This window comes from Pelophylax lessonae (assembly GCF_965119305.1).
Source record: "Pelophylax lessonae genome assembly, chromosome: 5".
In the NCBI taxonomy this organism is placed as follows: domain Eukaryota; kingdom Metazoa; phylum Chordata; class Amphibia; order Anura; family Ranidae; genus Pelophylax; species Pelophylax lessonae.
In genome coordinates this window covers 309,659,611-309,683,221 of record NC_138772.1, presented here as the reverse complement: position 1 = coordinate 309,683,221, position 23,611 = coordinate 309,659,611, and the positions used below count along the sequence as shown (strand labels likewise).

At 41.6% G+C, this 23,611-nt stretch overlaps 1 protein-coding gene across 1 annotated transcript in view; it reads left to right on the top strand.

Moving 5' to 3' along the window:
* DROSHA (drosha ribonuclease III) overlaps nucleotides 1-23,611 on the top strand; it is a 649,328-nt gene that overhangs the window by 218,382 nt on the left and 407,335 nt on the right. Inside the window, exon 11 of the mRNA XM_082259249.1 lies at nucleotides 7,603-7,684. Coding sequence (XP_082115375.1) covers nucleotides 7,603-7,684 — 82 coding nt within the window. The remainder of the gene's footprint in view (nucleotides 1-7,602; nucleotides 7,685-23,611) is intronic.

Sequence of the window (23,611 nt, the reverse complement as noted above, 5' to 3'; positions counted from 1 at the left end):
TTTTAAAATCTGACCACACTAAGCTGGATCACACACCATGGTCAGTTCCCTTGCTGTGCTGGGATTTCAGCCTGCCTTTCTCCAATGATCAGATTTGTTCTGACAACCCCCCCCCCCCCCCCCTTCACAGCCTTTCATTGAGAAGGTTAGTGTACTGCTGTTTCTCCCCCTCCTGTCAGAATACAATAGCTCAGTGGAAGAGATCCTTGAATCACAAATCGGTGTGTTAATGTGAGGATTTGCCAGTTTTTTGTTTTTGTTTTTTTCCTTCAACCCTGCTGGGGTTGCAAAACTTGAATGTGCATATCCAGCTTCATACTGCAGCCCACATGAGATTAGACACTAGCAAACGAAGCTAAACAGAATCAGAAAATACATATTTTAATTTTACAATAGAAAGCATTAAATTAATTGCAGACGCCGTCTCCTCACAAAAAAAAAAAATAAAAAATCATCACATACCTCACATGGAAACACTCATTCAACATATACATTCTGCTTATTTAATTTAACCTTGAAAAGCCTCTAGCATTCATAAACCTCACCATGCTGAAGATGCAAGACCAAACTGTAATGTGACCCTAAGGTGCTTGTCTCTGGGGCACTCTTTAGACATCTGGTGTACTGTCTGCTACAGAGCGCTTTACAAATCCAAGGTTACAGTACACCCACTGGTGGAACCCTATCCTTTAAAACTCCCTAATGAGTTTGCCCACTGAGGACCGAAAACTGGATTGGGCTTGTCCTCCCTAATCCTGCATTGGCACTCTACAGTGCTGATGGTATTTTGGGGTCTGTAGCCTGTTGTGTGCTTGACTGTTCTCCTTTATCACCGCAGGGGTTAATGTTCAGAATTTTGGTAGTGACTTTTCATGTGTCACAGGCCCTCAGCAAGAATTGTGTCACTCAGTCTTCTTCAGGGGTCTGTGTGGCTCCCTCATTTTGTCGCTTCACTGTGCATGTGCCACACCACCTCCTATTTTGTATATGCTCGCCTTCACAGTCTTTCCTGTCTCTACTCAAAGTCTGGACAACCACCCCTGTTATCCTCTGCAACAGAAAAGCCACGGTTTGTGCCTGAGGCACCTTTGCTGCTATTACTCCTAGACTTTAGAATAACATTTTGGTTTTCTGTTGAGTCAATGTTACCAATCTGGTATCCCTCCGAAGTCCCAGTCCTGTCAAAACCTTTCCAGTGCACTTGCTATTGAAACCTGTTTTGTAAGCCGACTGGTCTAATCCTAAAAAAAACAATTTACTTCTCCCAAGCCTTTGCTCAGCAGTACCACATTGAGGAGGAGTCCCTTAAGAAGTGTGGTGTTCCTGTTGTTGATCCAGCCATTTCCTGTCTTAACAAAATGGACTGTTCCTGTCAAGGACTTTCTGGTGTTTAAAATTCTTTGGATAAAAGACTGAAAGCCCTTTTCAGAGTCTCATTCCTCCTAGCAGGATCTGTCCTGCAAGTTGTCATTGCTGTCCTGTCCAGCTGCCACTCTGGATATACTGTCCCTGGATATGTCTAGAGATCCGGATAGAGCCTTACTAATCCTTCTACTTTCCAGCATGTGGAACTTATGTCTGTTTCCTTTCACTATAATGTTTATGGGTTTGCAGATATCATATGCCTCATATCTAGAATAGACCTCAGTTCTGTACATATCTGGGGGGCTCTTTGGCACAAATGCTGGTCTGTGCAGGGCAGAAAACGCCATGCCCTTTTGATACCTATTTTGTTCCTCTCTGAATAACTTTTATCAAGGGTGTAACAGAAGGGAAGAGTGCTGGCAAACCGTTGGAGGACACCTCCCCTGGGTAACCCCCCCCCCCTCCCTATGTTACTACCCCACTCAGTTTTCAGTTTATGCCTGTATGCTAAATGATGAACCTCTTTTTTTTTTAACCAGTTCTGGACTGGAAGGATTTGCCCCCTTAACCACTTAAAGCGGTAGTATCCCGCTTTTTGACACTTTTACCTACAGGTAAGCCTATAGTAAGGCTTACCTGTAGGTACAAATAATACCTCCTAAACCGGCATGGTTTAGGAGATATTTACAGTGCATGCAGCCGCTCGCGCGAGTGGCGCATGCGCTCTGAAGGTCCGGGGGGACCTTCAATTATCTTGCCGGGAGCTTGCCGGAATAATCACTCCCTCGCGCATGCGCGGGAGTGACGTCATCGCGGCTCCGGCCAATCATCGCGCCGGAGCCGTCTCTTCCGGCCAATCACCGCGCCGGAGCCGCCGGACCCGGAAGAGACGGCGAGGGATCATGGCAGCGCCCGCAGCGATGTCCGGGGTCCGTGTCGGGGCTTCGTTCTAAGGTAAGTTACACATAATGGGCTAGTATGCGATGCATACTAGCCCATTATGCCTTTGTCTTGCAGGTTTTTTTTTTTTTTTTTTGTTTCTAGGGTTTACAACCGCTTTAAGCCCCGGAGGATTTGGCTGCTAAAAGACCAGGGGGTATTTCGCGATTCGGCACTGCGTGACTTTAACGGACAGCGCAACGCTGTACCTAAACAAATTTGACGCCCTTTTTTTTCCCACAAACAGAGCTTTCTTTTGGTGGTATTTGATCACCTGTGCGATTTTTTGATCACGGGCTATAAACAAAAAAACAGCGTCAATTTTGCAAAAATAACAATATTTTTCACATTTATTAAATTCCCCCCCCCCCAAAAAAAGTAAAAATCTAAATGTTTTAATGTTTTCGGCCAATTTGTTTTATGCTACATATGTTTGGTAAAAAAAATCGCAAAAAGCGTATTTTGATTGGTTTGCGCAAAAGTTATCGCGTTTACTAACAAAGGGAAAGATTTTTGTAATTATTTTTTGTTTTTTTTTAACGCGTAATGGCGGCGATCTGCGATTTTTTTTGCGGTACTGCGACATTGCGGCGGACAGATCAGACCCTTGACTGACATTTTTGACACTTTTGGGGTTACCAGTGACATTTCTACAGTAATCAGTGCTCTATATATATATATATATATATATATATATATATATATATATATATATATATATATATATATATATATATATATATATATGCACTGTTACTGTAAAATTACATTGGCAGTGAAGGGGTTAACTTTATTTGAGAGGGAGGGGCTGTGTGTGTCCCTAGGGGCGTGATTCTAACTGTGATTGGCTGTGGCTTGAGCTGTAGGAACACTGATCAACGGTCCTACATTGTAGAACCGTATGATCAGTGTTTCTACACAGGGGAGAATGACAGGCGGCTTGTTTACATCAGCCGCCTGCCTTTCTCCCTCTCCCCCGACGATCGCAGAGTGAGTGGCGGACATCGGATCCACCAGTAACACGCGCGGGGGGGGGTTTGTGACCGCGTGGGAGCGCGCCGATACGTCACTCTGCCTGTGAGGGGCTGACCGCCGTAGTATATGTACTTGCGGCGGTCGGCAAGTGGTTAATGACCAGGCCATTTTTTGCGACTCAGAACTGCATTATTTTAACGGAAAATTGTGCGGTCGTGCGACACTGTACCAAAATAATCATCATCGTGGTATTTTTGTTTTTTGCGCTATAAACAAAAAAAAAGAGAGACAATTCTGGAAAAAACAATATCTTTCGTATTTTGCTATATAACATTCCCTATATATATTTATATATATATATATATATATATATAATTTCTTTAAAAATTTAAATTTTTCATCCTTTTAGACCAATTTCTATTTTGTTACATATTTTTGGAAAAAAAATTGCAATAAGCATATTTTGATTGGTTTACGCACAAGTTTTTGCGTCTACAAACTAGGGGAAAGATGTATGTAATTTTTTTTTTTTATTCATAATGGTGGGGATCAGTGATTTTTAGCGGGACTGCAACATTGCGGCAGACAGATTGGACCCCTTACTGACATTTTTTGTCACTTTTGGGGAGACCAGTGACATTACTACAGTAATCAGTGCTAAAAATATGCACTGTTACTGTAATAATGGCATTGGCAGGGAAGGGGTTAACACAGTGATGATCAAAGGGTTAATTGTAAGCCTAGGGGAGTGTTTTCTAACTGTATGGGGGATGGGCTTGTAAAATGATCATAGAGACCTTTGAGCCTATATAGAAGGATCACAGGTGCTCTGTGATCATTTCAGAGAGAAGAACGGTCAGCTGTGTTTACAACAGCTGCCCGTCCTTCTCTCTCAGCAGGAAGTGATCGGGGGTGCCGGTCCCATGGATCGGCATCCCCGCTGCCTAGTTGGGGGGAGCGAACCGCCAGTGACGCACAATCGCCCCCAGTACCACGCACGTAACCAACGTAGGGCTACGTCGTTTCGTGCAGCCGAGCCAGCGTGCCACAGTAAATCTGCTGCCGGCGGTCGGCAAGTGGTTAAAGAATGTGGTGGGTAGGAAAGTGCGCTGATTCAATATAGGGTGTGCTGCTACCTTAGAGTGTATGTTGTAGAATAGGTAAAGAAATCAGGTGCGCTGCCCTAGTGCATATGTGCAACATACAAAATGATGTAAACAAATAAACCAAAAATGCAATAATAATGCAAAAAATGAAAACGTATGCAAATCGTGTAAAACAAAAAATGTCCAGAAGGTGACTAGTGATACACCAATGTGCAATAAACGTCCATATTATAAGTCCATAAATAAAGTGCAAAAAATGGTGACAAAAACTTCCAGCTTGGGGAAAGGTGAACTGTGATTGGAAGGTGCAAAGTCCCACCACCAGCTTGGCCTCTTACCAGAAGTTAAACGTTAAGGGCATATATGAATATGACCGCTCCAAAGGTCATGCAGCCAGGTAGAAAAGTTCCCAGAAATACAGAAGGCACTCTGACACACTCGTGCTCCCTAGACTCTTACCAGACAAAAGCCAAACAAGAAGCCTGGTTCTATGGTGATGAGTGGTCCTGCCGGGGGTTACTGGACTCTAGGATGGCTGATGTAGTTGCTTGTGTCCAAGAGGAACAGACCCAGTCAGAAAGCCTGACGAAAGAAGATCCTGCCAAAGGTGGCTAGACTCTGATTGGCTGCTGTAACTCCTTAGTCTGGTCGACCTCAATAATAGGGGACACAACAGAGGGGACCGCAATGGTGCATTACCAACAGTAGATTTTTATTAAAACAAGTGGTTGCACTTACAGTTGTGAAGACAATAATAGCGAGTTCCCTCACGGAGGAGCTGTATGGCGGGGTCCGCCTGCAGTGCAGACCGCTGCCTGGTCTAGATGTGATGACGCGGCGCCTCCTCTCTGACGCGTTTCTCCCGATAGGGCATCCACTTAGATAGGAGGGGGTCTATGGAGGCTTACGGAAGGGTTCTCTCAAAAATGGCAAGGTTCCCAAACCGAATAGTGGCAGTCTACTCTGTCGGCAAGGGGTGCTGTAAGGGACTCTATTGTTTCTACACCTTTAGTCCTAGCATAGAGCTCGGTGGAAGTCGGTAGTGTTGGCCGTTTCCATTGAAGAGTTATCAAAATTATTTTTTAGCAGGAAAGGAATATCAACATTAGTCGTTGAAGAAGAACTTGGACCGAGCGCCAGTATGGTTCCAAAAATGGGCATTGCAAGTATATGTGAAGCAAAGTATCACGGCTACCACAACACCTCCAACAACGATCTGATGCCGTTGGATATATGGCCCATAGGCGAGTAGAAGTCATGTACCAAAAGAATAGCACTTTGTACATATTCTCTTTATAGAGAGTACAAATAGAGCTTTCTCTTACATCCTCTTGACAGTCGCCGCCCATCCATATTAGCCTTCACTATTGGGTAATGGCGCCCTCTGCAGGAGTAAGCTAGGAAGTTAAAAATGTTTCTATACTTAGACACACCTCTAGGGGGCCGTCCCCAGCCATTATCCTGATCCAGTTACCACTGGTCCTCAGTTTTATGCTGCCTATGGCTAGCTCTCCTGACTGGGACCTAGCGTCTCGGTTTTTCTTAGTTTTTTTCTAAAATATGTATTTTTCTTCTGAAAGTGGCCGAGATCCTGTCTTGGGCCGGATCGCACGTTCCGGCGATTTCGGCTGTTCACATTCCGGGTGTGAAAACCTGGCTGGTGGACTATCTGAGTCGCCAGACCTCGGACCGGGGAGAATGGTCCCTGAGTCCGGAGGTGTTTTGCCTCCTGTGTGCCCGGTGGGGGACTCCGGTTGTGGATCTGTTCGCGTCCCATCTCGACAATGATGTGGGAAAGTTTGTGGCCAGACCTCGTGGTCCTCTGGCGGACGCTATAGATGCGTTAATGGTGCCTTGGCACCGGTATCAGCCGATGTATGCTTTTCCTCCGATTCAACTGTTGTCCGTGTTCCTCTGCAGCTTGGCGTCGGAACTGATGCCAGTCATTCTGGTGTGTTCCTTGTCCTTCATGATACTGTTCTCTAAGAAACTCCTGTGAGCTTCACAGAACAGCTATACATATATACCAAGATTAAATTACACACAGGTGGACTCTTATTTAGTCATTAGGTGGAGCAATTCAATAAAACCTGGTTTTATTGCCACGATTTCTGGTACTCGTAAGCTTACAACACCCCTCTGGCCACCTCAGATGAGCAACTATGACTGTGAATGCGTACGAAACACCCCCCCCCCCCCTTTTTTTATTTTTTTTCTTATCCATAGGTTTCTATTCTTTATCTGTCATTTCCTATAGAGTCTGTTTATTCTCTTCTCCTGCTCAATCTTGCTTGCTTGCCATCTAATATTTGTTAAGTCAACGCTTTTCCTTTTATTGAAAAATTTTACTCGTACACCTGCCTCTGGGTGAGCCTATTGTTACATACTGTTGCACTTCTTTACAGAGTGCTGAAATTCTCAGTTGCTGCTCAGGCAATAAGCTTCATGTTTTGCACTGTTTATGGCTTTATTTTATTATATGTTTGTGTAATAGTTTTGAATATTATACCCTCAATCGATACTGTAATTGTATTGTTTTGCTGGTGTGCGAAATAAAACTTAAAAAAAAATATATATATATTTATTAAAGAATTGTTAAAACGTGTGATTTGAATCATGTGTCTGAATGGACACAGGGAGCTTTGACTCGGCGCTCATGTGCCCCTTATAGCAAGCTGCTTACTGTGGGGGGGCACTGAAAGGGAGGGAGGGGCCAGGATTACAGAAGAGGGACCTAAGAAGAGGAGGATCAAAACTGCTCTGTGCAAAAGCAACTGCACAGAGCAGGTAAGTATGACATGTTTGTTAGTTTTATAGACTTTAAAATCAATTTAAATACCTTAAGCTAAAATGCAAGGTTAATCCCAGACTGAAATCATAGGCCTGGGGATCACCATTTACAAAGCAGGAGCACAAATGGGTGACAGGGAGAGAGTGCTAATATCCTATAACAACATTTTAGAACAAATCTTCCTGGTAGGATCACTAGGTTGTATTTTAATGAAAGGTTTTAATGAAAGGTGCAAATCTCAAAATATTGAAACTTTCTTGACGTACATTAACATGTTATAATGATAATTTTGTAATTGTGTTTACATATACTTTTACTTTAAGTTGATATTGTTTGACTTCATTGCCTGTCTGCCTTTTACTGTTCCCCTGTGAGGGGGTTAATGCTAGTTTGGATGCTAATATACAATCTCTCTGTTTCCCTCAGCATTTCTGTGTGAAGGGACTTGAACTGTTTTCCTCTTACCTGTTCAGGGACATATTAGAGCTTCATGACTGGAATCTTATTGGTATGTTTCATTTACTCTGTTTCTGAAATGTTTTACCTCGTGGGCTTTAAATGCACTGAACCATTTAGTTGTCTACGTGTCCTGTCTGTTTTTCATCCTTCTATATAAAAATGTATTGTGTGCATGTTATTTTATTTCATTTTAGGGTTCTAACTTCAAATGTATCATATTTATATTTTACCACATTTTGTGTAAGAGCAATTTAATACCTACTTTACCTGTTTACTTTATAGTAAGGTATTGTCTCTTATTAATCAAAGTATAGCAATACAGTAAACCCCCCTCCATTGCAGGGGTTACGTTCCGGACCCAGCCGCGAAAAGTGAAAATCCACGAAATAGAAAAAAACCCTATTAAAATGCATTGTAGGCATGTTTTTTTTACTGTCACTGTACGTGTAAAAGCATTTTAAGGTCTTTAAACACACTTTTAAAACAATAGAAACTCATTTAAACACATAAAAGATACTGAGAGACATAGCAAGAAAACACAAAAATATTTTATTTTTAATGATTTATATAGTAAAATAACATTACAAAAAAAAAACGCAATATACCGGGACCGCAAAAACTGAACCGCGATGGAGCCGGGGTTTACTGTAGCGAATTCCAAAGGTGGTTGCCTTTTCCCTTTATAAAACATAATTAAAAAAATAAATAAAATATGTTTGTGTCATACTAATGACATTCATATCAAGATTACTGTCACTCGTGGGATGTAGGACTTTGTGTTTTTATGGTTAGAGGTGGAAATTCTATATTGTGCATTAAATAGAATATATATATCCAAGAAACGGCATAGGTAGTTCATTGCCTCTTACTACAGATAGTCTCAAAAGGTGAGAGCCCTCCATTACCTTTTTTATGCTTATGAGCCATAATATTTTTGAGCTGTGGATATTTAAGGTATTTTATGAAAGGATGCCAATAGTACTTTGCAGAGCATGCCAGAAGATCCATGTGTTAAGTAGACGAGGCACAGTGCATTAAGAGAATCATATAGCAGGTCAGTCTCTGGTTTGAGTGTTAGAATTCCAATCAAATATCCTTGATAAATATGTAGTCTGATATGCAAACTGTGGCCCTCCAGCTGTTGCAAATCTACAAGTCCCAATATGCCTCTGCCTCTCGGTGTCATGCTTGTGGCTGTCAGTCTTGCTATGCCTCATGGGTCTTGTAGTTCTGCAACATCGGAAGGGCCAGAGTTTGCATATCCCTGGTATAGAGGGATATTGGGGAGGCCTATACCCCCTTCAGAGTTGGTGAGTAAATCATGCATTTCCTACAGCCATCTAAAAGTGGATAGTATGGCCTGAATGTTTCTAAAGAAAGTGTTATGTATGCTTTTAATTGTTATTTATGGAACTTCTGGATAAAATATGTGGCAGGATAATAATTGTATTCATAGCTCCTCCTCCAACCCACACAAAACCTCTCTCAATCTGTGTCCTTAAATTGAGAATATGGGGAAAGTCTTTATCATAGATGTCTTATTTGTGTGGGAAGGAAGATACCTAATTATTCCACTGCATGAGTTTCCCATCTTAATGGATAGCCACTTTGAAGGGCAGTAATGGTTTGGCTTGACACGGTTAGCTTAAAGTGTCAGAAATCAGCGGGGAGAGCTGATTGGAGGGAAGGGCACACCCTCCTCCACACAGGAACATAGCTGAGGCTGTCAATCTGCTGGAGATCCCTCCCCGTCACCTTTTTTCTCTTGGTGTCAGGAAAACATGTCAGAAGTGATTCTGACATGATAGCAGTGGAACGAAGCAACAGGCATAAAATACACTTAGTGGATTGAGAAGTACATACTATAGAGGGATATGCTTTGTTCATATTTTATGTCTGAAGTTCACAACCACTTTAAGGGCTTTAGATTTGTGTGGGTTATATTAGGATTTTAGAGATAACCAAACTAGATATTTAGGAGAAGGAGAAACAATTTTGGCTACACCCCTGAGGCAGTCCCAGGGGGTATACCATCACTTCCTGCTATAGGCCTTCAGTTTTTTCTGCCTAGTCTGAAGTAAGGACCTGACTCCCTCTGATCAGTGTACATTTAACTGTTGTGCTGGGGTAGGAAATAACATCCAGCAGGTAATTCTTTAAATGTTGAGTTGTCACATGGCTCATAGTGGACCACCTATACCTCCAGACAAAATATATGTACTGGCAAAAAAGAGAGGAACCTGCATATGTTGGGGTAATCATCCTTGACAGGAAAAGGGAACATTTCTCTTTCGTTCATTGACGGACACACCTCCAGAATCTTCTTGACCATTGGGTTATGCTGCCCCCTACAGGAGTAGGACACTAGGCAGGAAAAAATGTTACCAAGCCTATAGGGCAGTCACAGGAAATATACTCCCAATTCCTGCTATAGGCACTCAGTTTTTTTTCCGCCCAGTTAGGAGTAAGGACCTAGTTCCTTGCTGGAAACTCCGGCCCTGGCATTTTTTCCTTTTTAAATGAATTTTTTTCCATCCTTTTATTATTTTCTGTTCCTGTCAGAACTGCAATCAACTGCCGGACTGCGCGTCAGACTTGATATCCTAGATCCTTATAGTCTCCCAGTTCGGCCAACGAGCGCGACCCGACCTCAGCTCCACACTAGGTCGGCCGTGACATAGCCCCACTGGACGGGGGCTGGCCGGCGAGATAAACGTCTTGCTAGGACGCACAGACCTGGTCACGGCCTGAGTCGCAGCGGGCCTCTGGCCCACAGCACACCCATTCCGATGGTGCGGTGGTCTGCCTGTAGTGGTCCCCTCCCCCCTGGTTTCCATGGAGTGGTAAGTAGAGTCCCCCCTTCCCCTGGTGGCCTCCCTGGAATGGCCGGACCCCTGTGTTCCCCTCCTTCACCGCATGGCCTCCCCCTTCATCTATCAGGGAACCCCTGCCCATTTACCCGAACCTAGCCCTCCCCCCCAGGGTGGCCATACGTGTAATGTCTGGAGGTTTTGGGGCAGACGATGGGGGCTGGGGGGCATGCCGCCGGCGTCTAAACACACATTTTTTTGGGAGGGATGGTCCTAGTGGAGGCTCCTGCCAGGGCCCCTCCTTACTGCCCATCTGTTTCTGAGGTCCGAGGAACCGAATGGAGCCGCCATTTTGTTGTGTATGGCTGCTGTATATGTCGGTGGCCATGTTTGTATAGTCCAGCGGCCATTTTCTTGTAGTATCTCATTGATATAAAGTGGTGACCATGTTTTTGAAGCCTATGGAGCAGTGATTCGGCAGTGGGCCTCTATTGTTACTTCCTGGATTTCCTCCTCCTCTCTGATCACCGCATGGCATGCAGCTTGGCACTCTGCTCTGTACCTGAGTCGGTGGTGGTGGAGTCCCTGTAGGTACAAACGGCTCTCCCTCTTTCTGTTTTGGAAACAACTTGGTGCACTGGGACTTGTGGTGCCGCTTATGCAGCGGTTGGGGTCGTTTAGCAGTGCTTTTTCTATTTTTGCTAGTGTGGTTCCTGGGTTAACCATGGAGTCTCTGGAGCATGTTTCACCACCTGACCCCCTTTCAGAGGTTGTGGGGCCCTCCAGGTCTCGGTCCGCTCTGTCTGCTATGACCGCGGTCCTAGAGTCATTATTGTCCAAGGTAGATATGATCCTGTAAAACAGGACGGGCAAAACGCGTTCCCCCGCCTTCACCTGCATCCTCTGTGTCCTCAGATGCTGAGGTGAATCTGGCCGCTGCAAACGGGAGTATCCCTACTGGGCCTGCGTCAACGCACCCTGAGTGCTCTGGTAGGGAGGATGATTCCTCTTCCACTACGTCCGCGCACGAAACGGTGCTAGTGGATGCACTGATTGTATCAGTGCGGGAAACTTAAAAACTGGGGGACGCAGCTGCTGCTGCGTCGGACACGCCGGTACATTTTGGTACCCGCAGATGCCTAAAGTCCACAAAGGTATTCCCCTTTCCCACCTATTTTGACAAAAATTTCGCCAGTCAGTGGGGTTTCCCTAAATGCAATTTACGGGATGCCTAAGCGTTTCACTAGGAGAAATCCCTTTGAAGAGTCCCTATTAAAGCTGACAGTACGACTTGTGGTGGATTCTCAGGTTTACAGGTTAAATAAAGCCACCCTTCTCCTGGTGGAAGGCTCCCCGTCTTTTAAAGACTCTTTTGACAAGAGAGCTGACTGTGTCTCTGGTCCGACATCTTTTTACCATGGTCGGTTCCATCCTTTACCATAGCTTTGGTTTTCCAGATCTTATTAGAATGGGCAAAGCTTTTGCGCCAATATTTGGAAGGGGAACAGATTCCCCCTAATTTTGCGAAGCTAGTGGACCAGTTGGTCCAGGGGTTGCAGTTCATCCGTGATGCCTCTCTGGATGCGGGTCCCTTAGTCTGCAGGGTATCTGTAACAGCGGTGATCCTTCGACACATCATATGGCTCAAGTACTGGTCTGCGGACCAGGCTTCCAAGAAGGTCCTGTCGGATCTCCCCTTTGTAGGAGATCGCCTTTTCAGGGCTTCCATGGATGAGATCATTAAGGGTCTTACTGTGGGGAAGAGTACTCTTCTCCCGCAGGCTACCAGGAGCAATAAGTCTTGTCGCAAACATATGCCTTTCTTCTTGGCTCACAGGCGGCCTTTTCGTTCCTTAGGATCTCAGGACAAGGGATCCAAATCTGTTTCAACCCCCTCTGGAGGTTCCAAGAGGCCTTGGTCTTGTAAGCCAAGAGTGGGTCTCTCCAGAACCTGAAGTCAAGCCCTCTTCTGCCTGAAGGGGCACCCTCACCCGTATCTGGGGTGGGGGATCGTGTTCACTTTTTTCCGGACCCATGGACTTCCTTGATTTAAGACAGGTGGGTCCACGAGCTGATTCGGTCCTGTTACAAAATCGAGTTTCGGTCTTTGCCTCAGGCAAGTTTATTTCCTTTCAACCTGCGTTTGTCCCCAGATCGCCTGGGGGGTCTCCTCAGGGCGTGCAAGATTTGCTCTTACAAGGGGTCATTGTACTGGTTCCAGAATCGGAAAGCTTTCAGGGGTTTTATTCCAACTTATTTACTGTTCCCAGGAAGGAAGGCAAAGTTTGTCCAATCCTGGACCTCAAGACCTTGAACTGCTTTGTACGGGTACAAAAATTCCGGATGGAGTCCATTTGCACGGTAGTGGCATCCCTTCATCAAGGGAATCTTCTGGCCTCCTATCAATATCAAGGACGCTTACCTTCACATTCCAAAAGTGTGAGTATATCCCCTGTGACTGCCCTATGGGCATTATAAAGTTTTTTCCTGCCTAGTGTCCTACTTCTGTAGGGGGCAGCATAACCCAATGGTCAAGAAGGTTCTGGAGCTGTGTCCATCAATGAACATCAGAGAAAAGGATTTGACGGTAAGACCGAAATCCACTTTTTTTTACTTCTTGACATTAGATTCCCCCGAGGATGTCCCTTGCATAGACAAAATGCATAGGGAGGGGCTAGCAGCCTATGACGTCACCACAGCTGCACCTGTGTATAGCAACGCAGTGTTTTTGAACTTGTGTTGACGTGAAATGCTTGTAAATATATTTGCATGAAATATATTGCTGTTTTTAGCAATATTACACTATGGTACTTTGTATATTCTTCTGGATCTTACTGAGGAGAATTGCATTTTCCAGACAGCCAATGGAAGACTTGGTGGACATGAAGGTTGTTACCATACCCTGATGTGATAAGTATTTGGTGTATCCTGCTCTATTGATTACTTATAATCTGGAGATCCTGGTTATCCCGAAAGGGAATTCATATATCTGTCTGAGGTGGTTTGGGACCAAAACACTTGGAGCTGTAGCATTTTATTTTCACACAAGATTCTACACAGACCCCCTAGTGGAGTCCTGAAATATTCTTTTGGGAGTGGACTTTTATTTTCACACAAGATTGTTTATATTTGCCATCTAGTGGAGCCCTAAATACTCCTTTTGGAGTTGACTTTCATTTCTATCATATCATTGCTTGATTTATACTGAATATTGTTTTATTTTTCCACTATATTGGTGTTTTATTTATTGATGCTGATATTATTTGAATCACTTTACTGTTGTTTTCATTGTGATTTTTATGGTTAGAGGTTTTGCACACTTGTGCAACATTACCATCTTGCACCGAGCAGATAATTATTTGGTGTTTTCTTTAGCATTGATGGATTCCAGTTTCCCTGATACTGTTTTTTTATTGTGGCAATGTCTCGGTGAAAACTTTAACCATGTTAGTCTCTTACTGCACGTGAATCTTCAGTCATGTTTTGCACTTCATGGTCTTATATGCTGTAAGATGTTTGTCGACCAGCTAAATGTAGTTTGGCGCTCTATAGTTCCCAAGAAAATTCTCAATGACCTCTTTGGGTCTTTTTGGGTCTGAGTTCCTTGTGTGCTCGATCAAACTGATCAGGGATACAGCAGGCTTTCCTAGTAAATTGCTAAAGATGAATTGCTCTAAGAGGACAGACTCTGGAACCCCCCCTCACCCGAATTTTGTGACACCTACATATTGTCAACATGTTTATATTGGCTGCTTGCAGTAATAACAGTCATTGTATGTGCCTCTGCTTTGCTGTTCAATCTGGGTATGGCCTTACTGTCTGTTTTTCCAGCCCACACCAAGTCCTTCTGCTAGTCAGTGAGGGTAAGTCGATCTGCTTTAAGATCTGTAATCACTGTCTAAATGTGTTAATATCAGCCGCTATATGGGTCATGTCCTTAGGGGTAAGATCTGTCTAAAATCCCGCTATTTGAGAATCTGGTTTGAGTTCTCACTGAATTCATCAGAAACAAACAAAAGATTTTTCCAGAACCGTTACCCTGCGAAACAACTAAATTGACCCTAACAGTTCACGTTAAAAACAGAGGATTTTGTTTGTACACATTTGCAAATATTTGTGTAAGCTGCAGTGCCCATGTCAAGGCTCCTCACTGAATTCCCCTACTGTTGGCACAGTCTCTGTCTTGCAGGGAGGGGAGTCAACAGAGGAGCTGGCTGAGTTTTGAAGAGCTCCAAAATGTTTTGGCATACAGATGTTGGGGTCCATTAAGCTCTGGTGGATAGAACCAAGTAGTGCCTTTGCTCGTGTTCCTGATTATATGGCGGCCAAAACTTGCTAAAATGATCTTGGAGCACGTCCATGATCTCCTTGTGCTAGGCCACACCTTCTGTTTGATCTTTTAAAGGACTATTCTATTCTTATCTTCTTATCATTGGCTGGAGTTCTGCTTTAAAGTAATGTCAAAGTGAAGTGAAGATGCAAAAGATTTCAGCTGGGAACCTTATTAATCAATCAGGTTTTGTAATAACCATTAAGAAAGCCCACAGTGGAAGCTAATGAGTTTCTAAAGGTTCAGTGTGTCACCCAAAAAATCAATTGTAACGTTAATGAGTGTTAATAGTTTTGCATCTGCTCAGTAGCAGTGACAAAACAACTGATCAGAAGGATTCTGAGCTGTACATCACTACTAGTCAGTTAGGGGACATGCATAGTGACATTTCCCTTTCTGTTTGAAAGTTGAAGACTTTGGGCACACAGTCACACAGAACTAAATCTGTTTCTTTGGTTGTGAAACAGACAGAAAGATTAAGAAAAAAAATGGTGAATGCATAATCCTTTAGCAGTTCCACATTTACAAATTGCCATTGAGAGTAAGCATGTTGTTAGTGACCATAAACTGTAAATAGGAGTTTCCTTAAAATGTCTCAGTTTCAACATTCACTGTAGTAGATGCTGTTAGTAAACATGGCAGTGACAATACAGACATCTGCTACTACCACAGACATCAGTGATGCTAAGCAATGACTCTTTAAGTCATTTGTAAGGATGTTGTGAACATGGTACCTCTGAAGAAGTCATTCAGCTCCATTGATTTAACTAATACCCTCTCCGCTTATGAACGTACTTAACACTTAAAAACCATGCTAAAAAACATGCTAACGTAATGTGGCAACCTTGGATTATCTGAAATACAACCCATCCAAACTCATATGTTATAACGCATTGTTTCCTCCATATTGTGAAGCACCACCCCCACGTCTGGGCATAGTCTCAGAACCATATTGGGGTGCCCAGGGGCGGGGACGATTGTCAGCATCCTTGAAGTTTCCACAGTTGTCAGGACTATACATGATCAAACAGATGTTGCTTTGTTTAAAAAAAACTCTTCCTTCTTGAACTGTTCTGCGGTTAATTAAATATTGTATGTCTTTCTTGTGGATAAAACTTTCTATGTTGCCCGTCTGCGACGGATATTACCTGTTTACATAGCTGTATTGCTTTAAAAACCCAATAAAGAATTATATGATAAATAAGTAATTCAGCTCAAGTAAAGATAACCCTAACTACTCTTAAAACTGTCCCTTATCTCATCCTAACACATATGGTTACTAACCTGTATTTAAAAGAAAACATGTATTCTTACCTACTTCTCAGGCCGCTCTGGTCATGTCATGTTATATTATTCTCTCCCGTCTCCCAGTGTCACTGCAGGGGAGGAGGGGGTACTGAAAATGGATGGACCATAGTAAGTTTATGGGTGATGTCACCACTCCAGGCTTTACTATCAGCTATTAAGCACTGTCTCCTGTCCCTGCAGCCACTACTGGCTGACACAGAGAGGTGATTCTCTTTTTACCAACTGTTATTACATGCTATATAACATAGTGTGCATTCTCACTTAGTCACTACAGCGGGGATCTCCAAACTATGATCCTCCAGCTTTTGCGAAACTACACGTCCCATGAGGCATTGTACAACTCTGACATTTACAGACATGCCTAGGTATGATGGGAATTGTAGTTCCTGACCCCTGCACTAGAGCATTTTATGTAGAGTGCAAAAAACCTGGTTTATCCTGCCTGTTCATCATTGCACTTCCCTTGTCTGTGTCCCCGCTGCAACCTGTGATTGTATAGCTCAGTCATTGACACATCTACTGTGATTGCGGGTTTCATCCCCTCCCCCAGTACGGACCAGGTTGGGTCCCATATCATGCAACATCACTTTAGATATTCATTATGTGTAAGCCCTGCTATCCAGGCCATTCAGAATTAAGTGTGGTATCAGTCCAGCATAAGCCCTGCCCCTAGACAGATCAGATACATGACTGACAGCACACTCTGCTTTAAATGATATGAAGGGAAAAGAGAGTGAAAGCTAATGCAACATCACAGGACATGTGACTTAGCTCTCAGACCATTCTTCTGGGAGAGAGATAACATCACCAAAGGAGGAAAAAAGTAGAAACAACTTTTTCTCTTTCGTTCATTGACGGACACAGCTCCTGATTCTTCTTAACCATTGGGTTATACTGCCCCCTACAAGCGGGCAGGAAAAAGCTCAGCACGCCATACCCTACGCGTTCGTCTGCAAAGACTTCTAATGGGGATGCGGGCGGCGTGCTGACCTCACCCTATATAGACAAACAGCTAATCAAAACCAGCCTCAATCTGAGTTGTGCCGGAAAAGCAGCGGCCGCCATCTTGAGTACTGGATCGGCTGCCCTCAAATAAAAAGTTTAATTTTTACCGTTCATACAGCGTGCTGATGTCACTGCGCTGCCCAGAGGACGGGCTACACTAGAGCCGGCCGGCTTCTTGAATATGCAAGTTTTTTTTTTGCATCATGTGAGTGAATTTTACTATTATTATTTTTGATTAAATGTTGTACGGTATCACACTATCGAGTCCATTTTTTCTTTATGGTATATTGGAGCTCCATCTTGTGGGCCTTACCGGTACTGCTTTATCCACTTCTGGCTATAACCTGGGGGTTTGCTGAAGTTGGGATCCCTTCAGAGTGGAGTTGTGAGGGACTACTTATAGAGGCTCTATTTATACCAGAATCTGGTAAGAAGACAAGCATGTCACTAGTGTGGGAGCACCGTGGTGATTAAGAATATAGGATTCTTTCCTCTCACTTCACCTACCACTTATTTCTGGATTATTATAATGATTTATTTTTTGGGACTCTATTAAGTTCTATCTATTTATGGACTTATCTCACTTTATTTAATTGTTCATTTATATCATATGTGTTTGTGATTTTTAGTGGTCATAAGAATTTCACATATATCATTTGTTATTCACTGGTCATTTCGGTGTTTTATTTTATTATTTTTTTATTATTATTTTTTAGGTTTATTCACATATTCATATGTTTGTGATCTTAGTGGTCATTTGGTGTGCACAATTTTTATATATATATATATATATATATATATATATATATATATAATAATTTTTTGCTCACCTTGCACCTGGTGCACATATATTGCTCTTGAAAAGAAGCACAGCATCCAGTCCAAAGGGCAAGCAAAACCGCTCAGCTCACTGATTTATTCCCTCTGGTGGGAAAAAAAGGACAATCCTAGGGATTATTTACCAGCATCCCAGCCACCAATCAGGTCATCCCCTCCCCCTGACAATAGCTAGGCCCTGCTCAATATTCAGGCTGGTCATTTGAGTTCTGCCTCCCTAAGGGGGAAGAAATCAAACTTCCAACATTTGAAGCCCTGAACAAACCAGACCAAACAATTATTGCTCCTCTGGTTACAGCAGGAGCTAAAAAACAAATTTTCCTAGCAGCCCAACTTGGATGGTGCTATAACACAAAAAAAAGAAGCAATTTCAAACCATAAATCTGAACTTTGCATATATTGTAGTAATTGATGAGAGACCTGGCCAAAATCTTACAAGCTAGGAGATTAAATAAAAGTGTGGACAAAGTGTACTATTAGTTTACACAGCGGCACCTATATACAAACATCCAAATGACAAATTTAACAATAGAAAATTACAAACAATGACCAGTAACTAGCTATATACTAGATAGTCAATAAATTTGTTTTGACATTAACCACTTCTGGCCTGTAAGGTTTTACCCCCTTAATGACCAGGCCATTTTTTTTTTGTGATATGGCACTGCGTTAATTTACTGACAATTGAGTGGTCGTACGACGCTGTACCCAAATAAAATTTATGCCCTTTTTCCCCAAAAATAGAGCTTTCTTTTTGTGGTATTTAAACATCTCTGCAATTTTAATTTTTTGCGCTATAAACAAAAAAAGTGACAATTCTGAAATATATATATAATTTTTTTTTTAATTTCTGCTATGAAACTTTCCCAATAAAAAAAATATAATAAAAATCAAATTTTTCATAATTTTAGGCCAATATGTATAATGCTACATATTTTTGGAAAAAAAATCACAATAAGTGTATAATGCAAAAAAAGTGTATCGAACTGTGCTAACAAAATAAAAAATATGTATACACTGTGAAAGTGAAAATACCAGCTAGCACTCCAACCGACATAGATTGTAACAAGATAAAATATATAAACAGTGCAGCACTAACAAAGCAAATAAATGAAAATTATAATATGTACACAAAATTAATTGTTATACACAATAAACTGAAATGAATAATAAAGAGGTGAGTGAAAACTCCTTAAACTTATTTGTAAGGAAAAGTCCAAAAAAGTGCAGGTGAAAAAAGTCCAAATAAATCCACACGGGAATAGTGACTTGAAGCAAAAAAGTCCCACACCACAGATATTCAAATGTGCCCACTAGATGGTATGGACCCAAATTACTATACAGCAAGTGGGTCATACAGGCTGAATGTGAAGATGTCCACAGCACCAAACCATGGGAACCTCTACAGGTGAATAATCCCCAAATAGCTCCAGAAGGTTATGCCCGGGAGTCCCAAATCATGGACGGATATAAAGGGATAAACCAAGGGACAACATAGTGTAATACCGTATGGATGGTTTATTAAAAGAAAAAAGAAATACACTTACAGAGTTTCCAAATGTAAGAGGCATTCAAATATAATCAGGCACTAGTAATACTCTGACGCGTTTCATTAAATTTAACATCCTCATAGGAATTTGCCTGGCAAATAATCACATTTTCCAAACTTATACAGTGTATACTTAGCATCTTGATTGAACAAATCTATTATGTTTAGAATTTATTCCAAATATATAAATGTGAACCTTGAAAAGGATACAGAATCATCATGTCAAACCACTATGTAGATTAAGTCAAAAATTATATATGTGTATATATGTGGTGATTGACATGACGATGACCACATGTATAGAAAACAAATGACAAAAAAGATGCTAAAATGCTCCATAAAAAACCCCCATATTATACACAACAAACAACAACATTGCACTATTGAATGTATCAATCCCTAAGGTAAAGTGACATAGTGCAAGAAGACTTGATGCAAAGTGTTAAGGACTCTATATGTCAAGAAATCACCGGCCACCTTTCGTGTATAACCTATGAGTGAACTAGTCCCAGTCGGACTGGTCTGAGTATTTCAAAAACTGTGGATCTCCTGGGATTTTCACGCACAACCATCTCTAGAGTTTAAAGAGAATGTTCTGAAAAAGAGAAGATATCCAGGGAGTGGCAGTTATGTGGACGCAATTCCTTGTTGATGTCAGAGGAGAATGGGGAGACTGGTTTGAGATAATAGAAAGGCAACAGTAGCTAAAATAACCACTCCTTACAACAAAGATATACATAATACCTTCTCTGAACGCACAATACATCAAACCTTGAATCAGATGGACTATAGCAGCAGAAGACCACACCAGGTGCCAGTCCTATCAGCTATGACCAGGAAACTGAAGCTACAATTCGCACAGACTCACCAAAGGTGGACAATAGAAGATTAGAAAATGTTGCCTGGTCTGATGAGTTTAGATTTCAGCTGTGACATTCAGATGGTAGGGTCAGAATTTGGCATAAACAACATGAAAGCATAGATCCATCCTGCCTTGTATCAACGGTTCAGGCTGGTGGTGGTAGTGTAATGGTGTGGGGATATTTTCTTAGCACACTTTGGGCCCCTTAGCACCAATTGAGCATTGTTTAAAGGGCACAGCCTACCTGAGTATTGTTGCTGGATGGCCCATCCTCCGAAGACATCATTGATGATGAACATGTCAGGGAGTGGCCTAGAGGTGACAACACTAACACACGCCAGGGGGCTACCCAGGGGTATTGTACGAGCCAACAGCCTGCTGTATCTTACATCAGCACTATAAAAGCTGTTTATCTTCTGTAATTGTTTCCACTATTTTAGAATAAAACACTTTGAATTTTTGATGGGCTTCACTATGACTGTTTTATTCCCTTGACATTTTCGAGTCCTTCTATGGTATCTGTGATCCATTGACGGACGCTCTCCCTCTTGGATGTTCAGCTGTTTTTGCCTCTTTGACCATTATAACTTATAGTCCTGCAAAGCTGGTAAGAGGCCTATCTAGGAGGTTGCTGCTGGTGACGAATCCCTTACCTGTTTACGTATGCAAGGTGTGCTTTCTGGATGGATTGATTTACATTGCTTATGGACTTTTTCACTTATCATGGACTGTTCAGTGTTGTTTTGCTATTAATTGTTGATATTAAAGTTGTGCTGCATACTTATTATTTGCACGTGGTCACGCTTGCACTATATTGCACACCTAGTTGTTTTTTTAATTAAGTACATGACACCTTTTTAGGAAGTGTTTCTTACACTTTATGTGATCTTTGAGCACTGCTTATATATATATATATATATATATATATATATATATATATATATATATATATATATATATATATATATATATATATTATATATATATATATATATATAATATATATATATATATATATATTTTTTTAGATTGGTTGGTATCACAATTAAATAAGGTGCTGCCAAGAGTTTTTTTTTTGCAATATATGACCAAGCACAGATTTCTCATAATTTCTATTCAAACTTGTTCACAGTACCAAAATCTAATGGGGTATTTGTCTTATCCTAGACCTAACATTCCTATATAAGTATCTTTGTGTTACGAAGGGAATACCTGGCTATAGTAGACATTCAACATACTTCATCAGCGCTTTGTTTTGTTTTTTTATAATATTTTTATTGAGTTTTGCAAGTTATTCAAACATAAAAAAAAGAAATCCAAATAGGCTACTGAAGGAACCAATAAGAGACAGAGTAACATCATAACCAATCAAGACTGAGAAAAACCTAAATAACCCAGATATCTCAATCACCCAGCGCTCATATACCCAAATACCATAAGAATTTTTTTAAAAGCGTAATAAATGAAGCTGCTGCCTAAAAACATATAAATCATAAAAACAAGGTGCATATCACTCCTCATAGAATATGTATATAAAGGCAAATATCCACAAGCAGCGCTAAAGATGTTCCATAAAGGACCACCTAAATATGTAAACACAGTCCACAAAGTCCGTAAATGTTTTTAAAATGGACCATGTATATCATATAAAAAGTCCACAGTGTCCTTATGGGGCTCAAGGATGGGCTGATCCCCCGTGCTGGAGCAAAAAATGGTATCCCCTTCACCTCACCACGTGCATCCGGACTGTAAACACCCACCGCTCCACTCAGGTATTAAAATGATCCTCCTGTTCCTCCAGATAAATGTTGCTGCAAAGTCCAGTTCCAGGAGCCCGTGAGGATGATGTGGCATCTCTCTTTGGGTCAGAGACCTAAAGACATGATCAGCTAAACCTTGAATAGGACACTGCATCTATGTACACGCGTACTATTTTTTGTAACCAGGCGGTGATTGCTCATTGATTTTCTCTTTTTCTTCACTCCATTTAGTATATTCTTGTTTTCTTAAACTCCTTCCAATTTTCCCAGGTTCTACCCTCCTCCTCTTTATCGTCCTCCTCCCATTCCCTTAAGTATTCTAGTGTTCTTATTCTCTCCACTCTCTGTACCCAATCTCCTATAGTTGGAACTTCTTCTTTCTGACAAAATAACGGGATTAATCCTTTTGTGGCATTAATCATGTGGGGTACCAGTGTAGCTTTGTATTGTCTTACAGACTTTTTTGTACCATGAAATAAACAGTACCAGGGTTCCTCCGGAATCTCTATTTCCGTGATTTTTTTAATTAGTACTAGAATTTCCTTCCAGAACTTTTTAATTTTTGGGCAATTCCACCATAAATGGGCCATTGTACCTACTTCTTCACATCCTCTCCAACAATTTTTTGATTTCTCTTTTTTATAATTATGGGCTTTATCAGGGGTGATATACCATCTTGCGATACATTTATAATTCATTTCAGCTGTGTCTGCGTCTACTGTAGAACTGTATATTAATTTTAAACTTTTTTCTATGTGAAAATCCTCATTCTGTGCTCCCAATTCCCTTTCCCATTTTTCGATGAATGGCGGTATCGACTGTCCTGTCATATCAATCAATATTTTATATATAGTTGAAACCTTGTTCTTGTATTTCTCAGAAGAGCAGATCCGCTCGAAAGGGAGCAAGTCATCTGCTCTTCTTAATGGTTTTGACAAGGAAGCCACAAAGTGCTTCAACTGGCGATAGCGCCATTCATCGATTCTAACATTTTTTCTCTTTTAATTACGCTATTGTGCATATTTGCCCTTTTTCCATAATATTTCTCAAACGTGTGTCGTCATTACCTATCCATTTTCCCCCCATTTTTTCTTGGCCTGGTGGAAAAAAAATAATGTATTTTAAAGGGTTTAATGGTGAATTGTATTGCCATTTATGTCTTTTATGTATTAAATCCCATATTCTAAGTGCTTGATTTGTGATCATATGCGTAATTAAATTCAACTTCCTATATTGTGCCGGTATCCATATGACTTTTCCTAAGTGAGTGCTACTCATAGTGGATTTTATTTTTACCCAACTCTTTTCCCTTTTTATTTTCCCCCTTTCAATTACTCGTGAAAGTAGTGTTGCCTCGTAATATCCCCTCTTCTTAAGGATTAAAGTGATACTAAAGCCTTTTTTTTTTTTTGTTTAACAATAACAAACCTGTCATACTTACCTGCTCTGTGCAGTAGTTTTTCACAGAGCAGCCCCAATCCTCCTCTTCTCTGCTCCCTCCTTGCCACTTCTGGC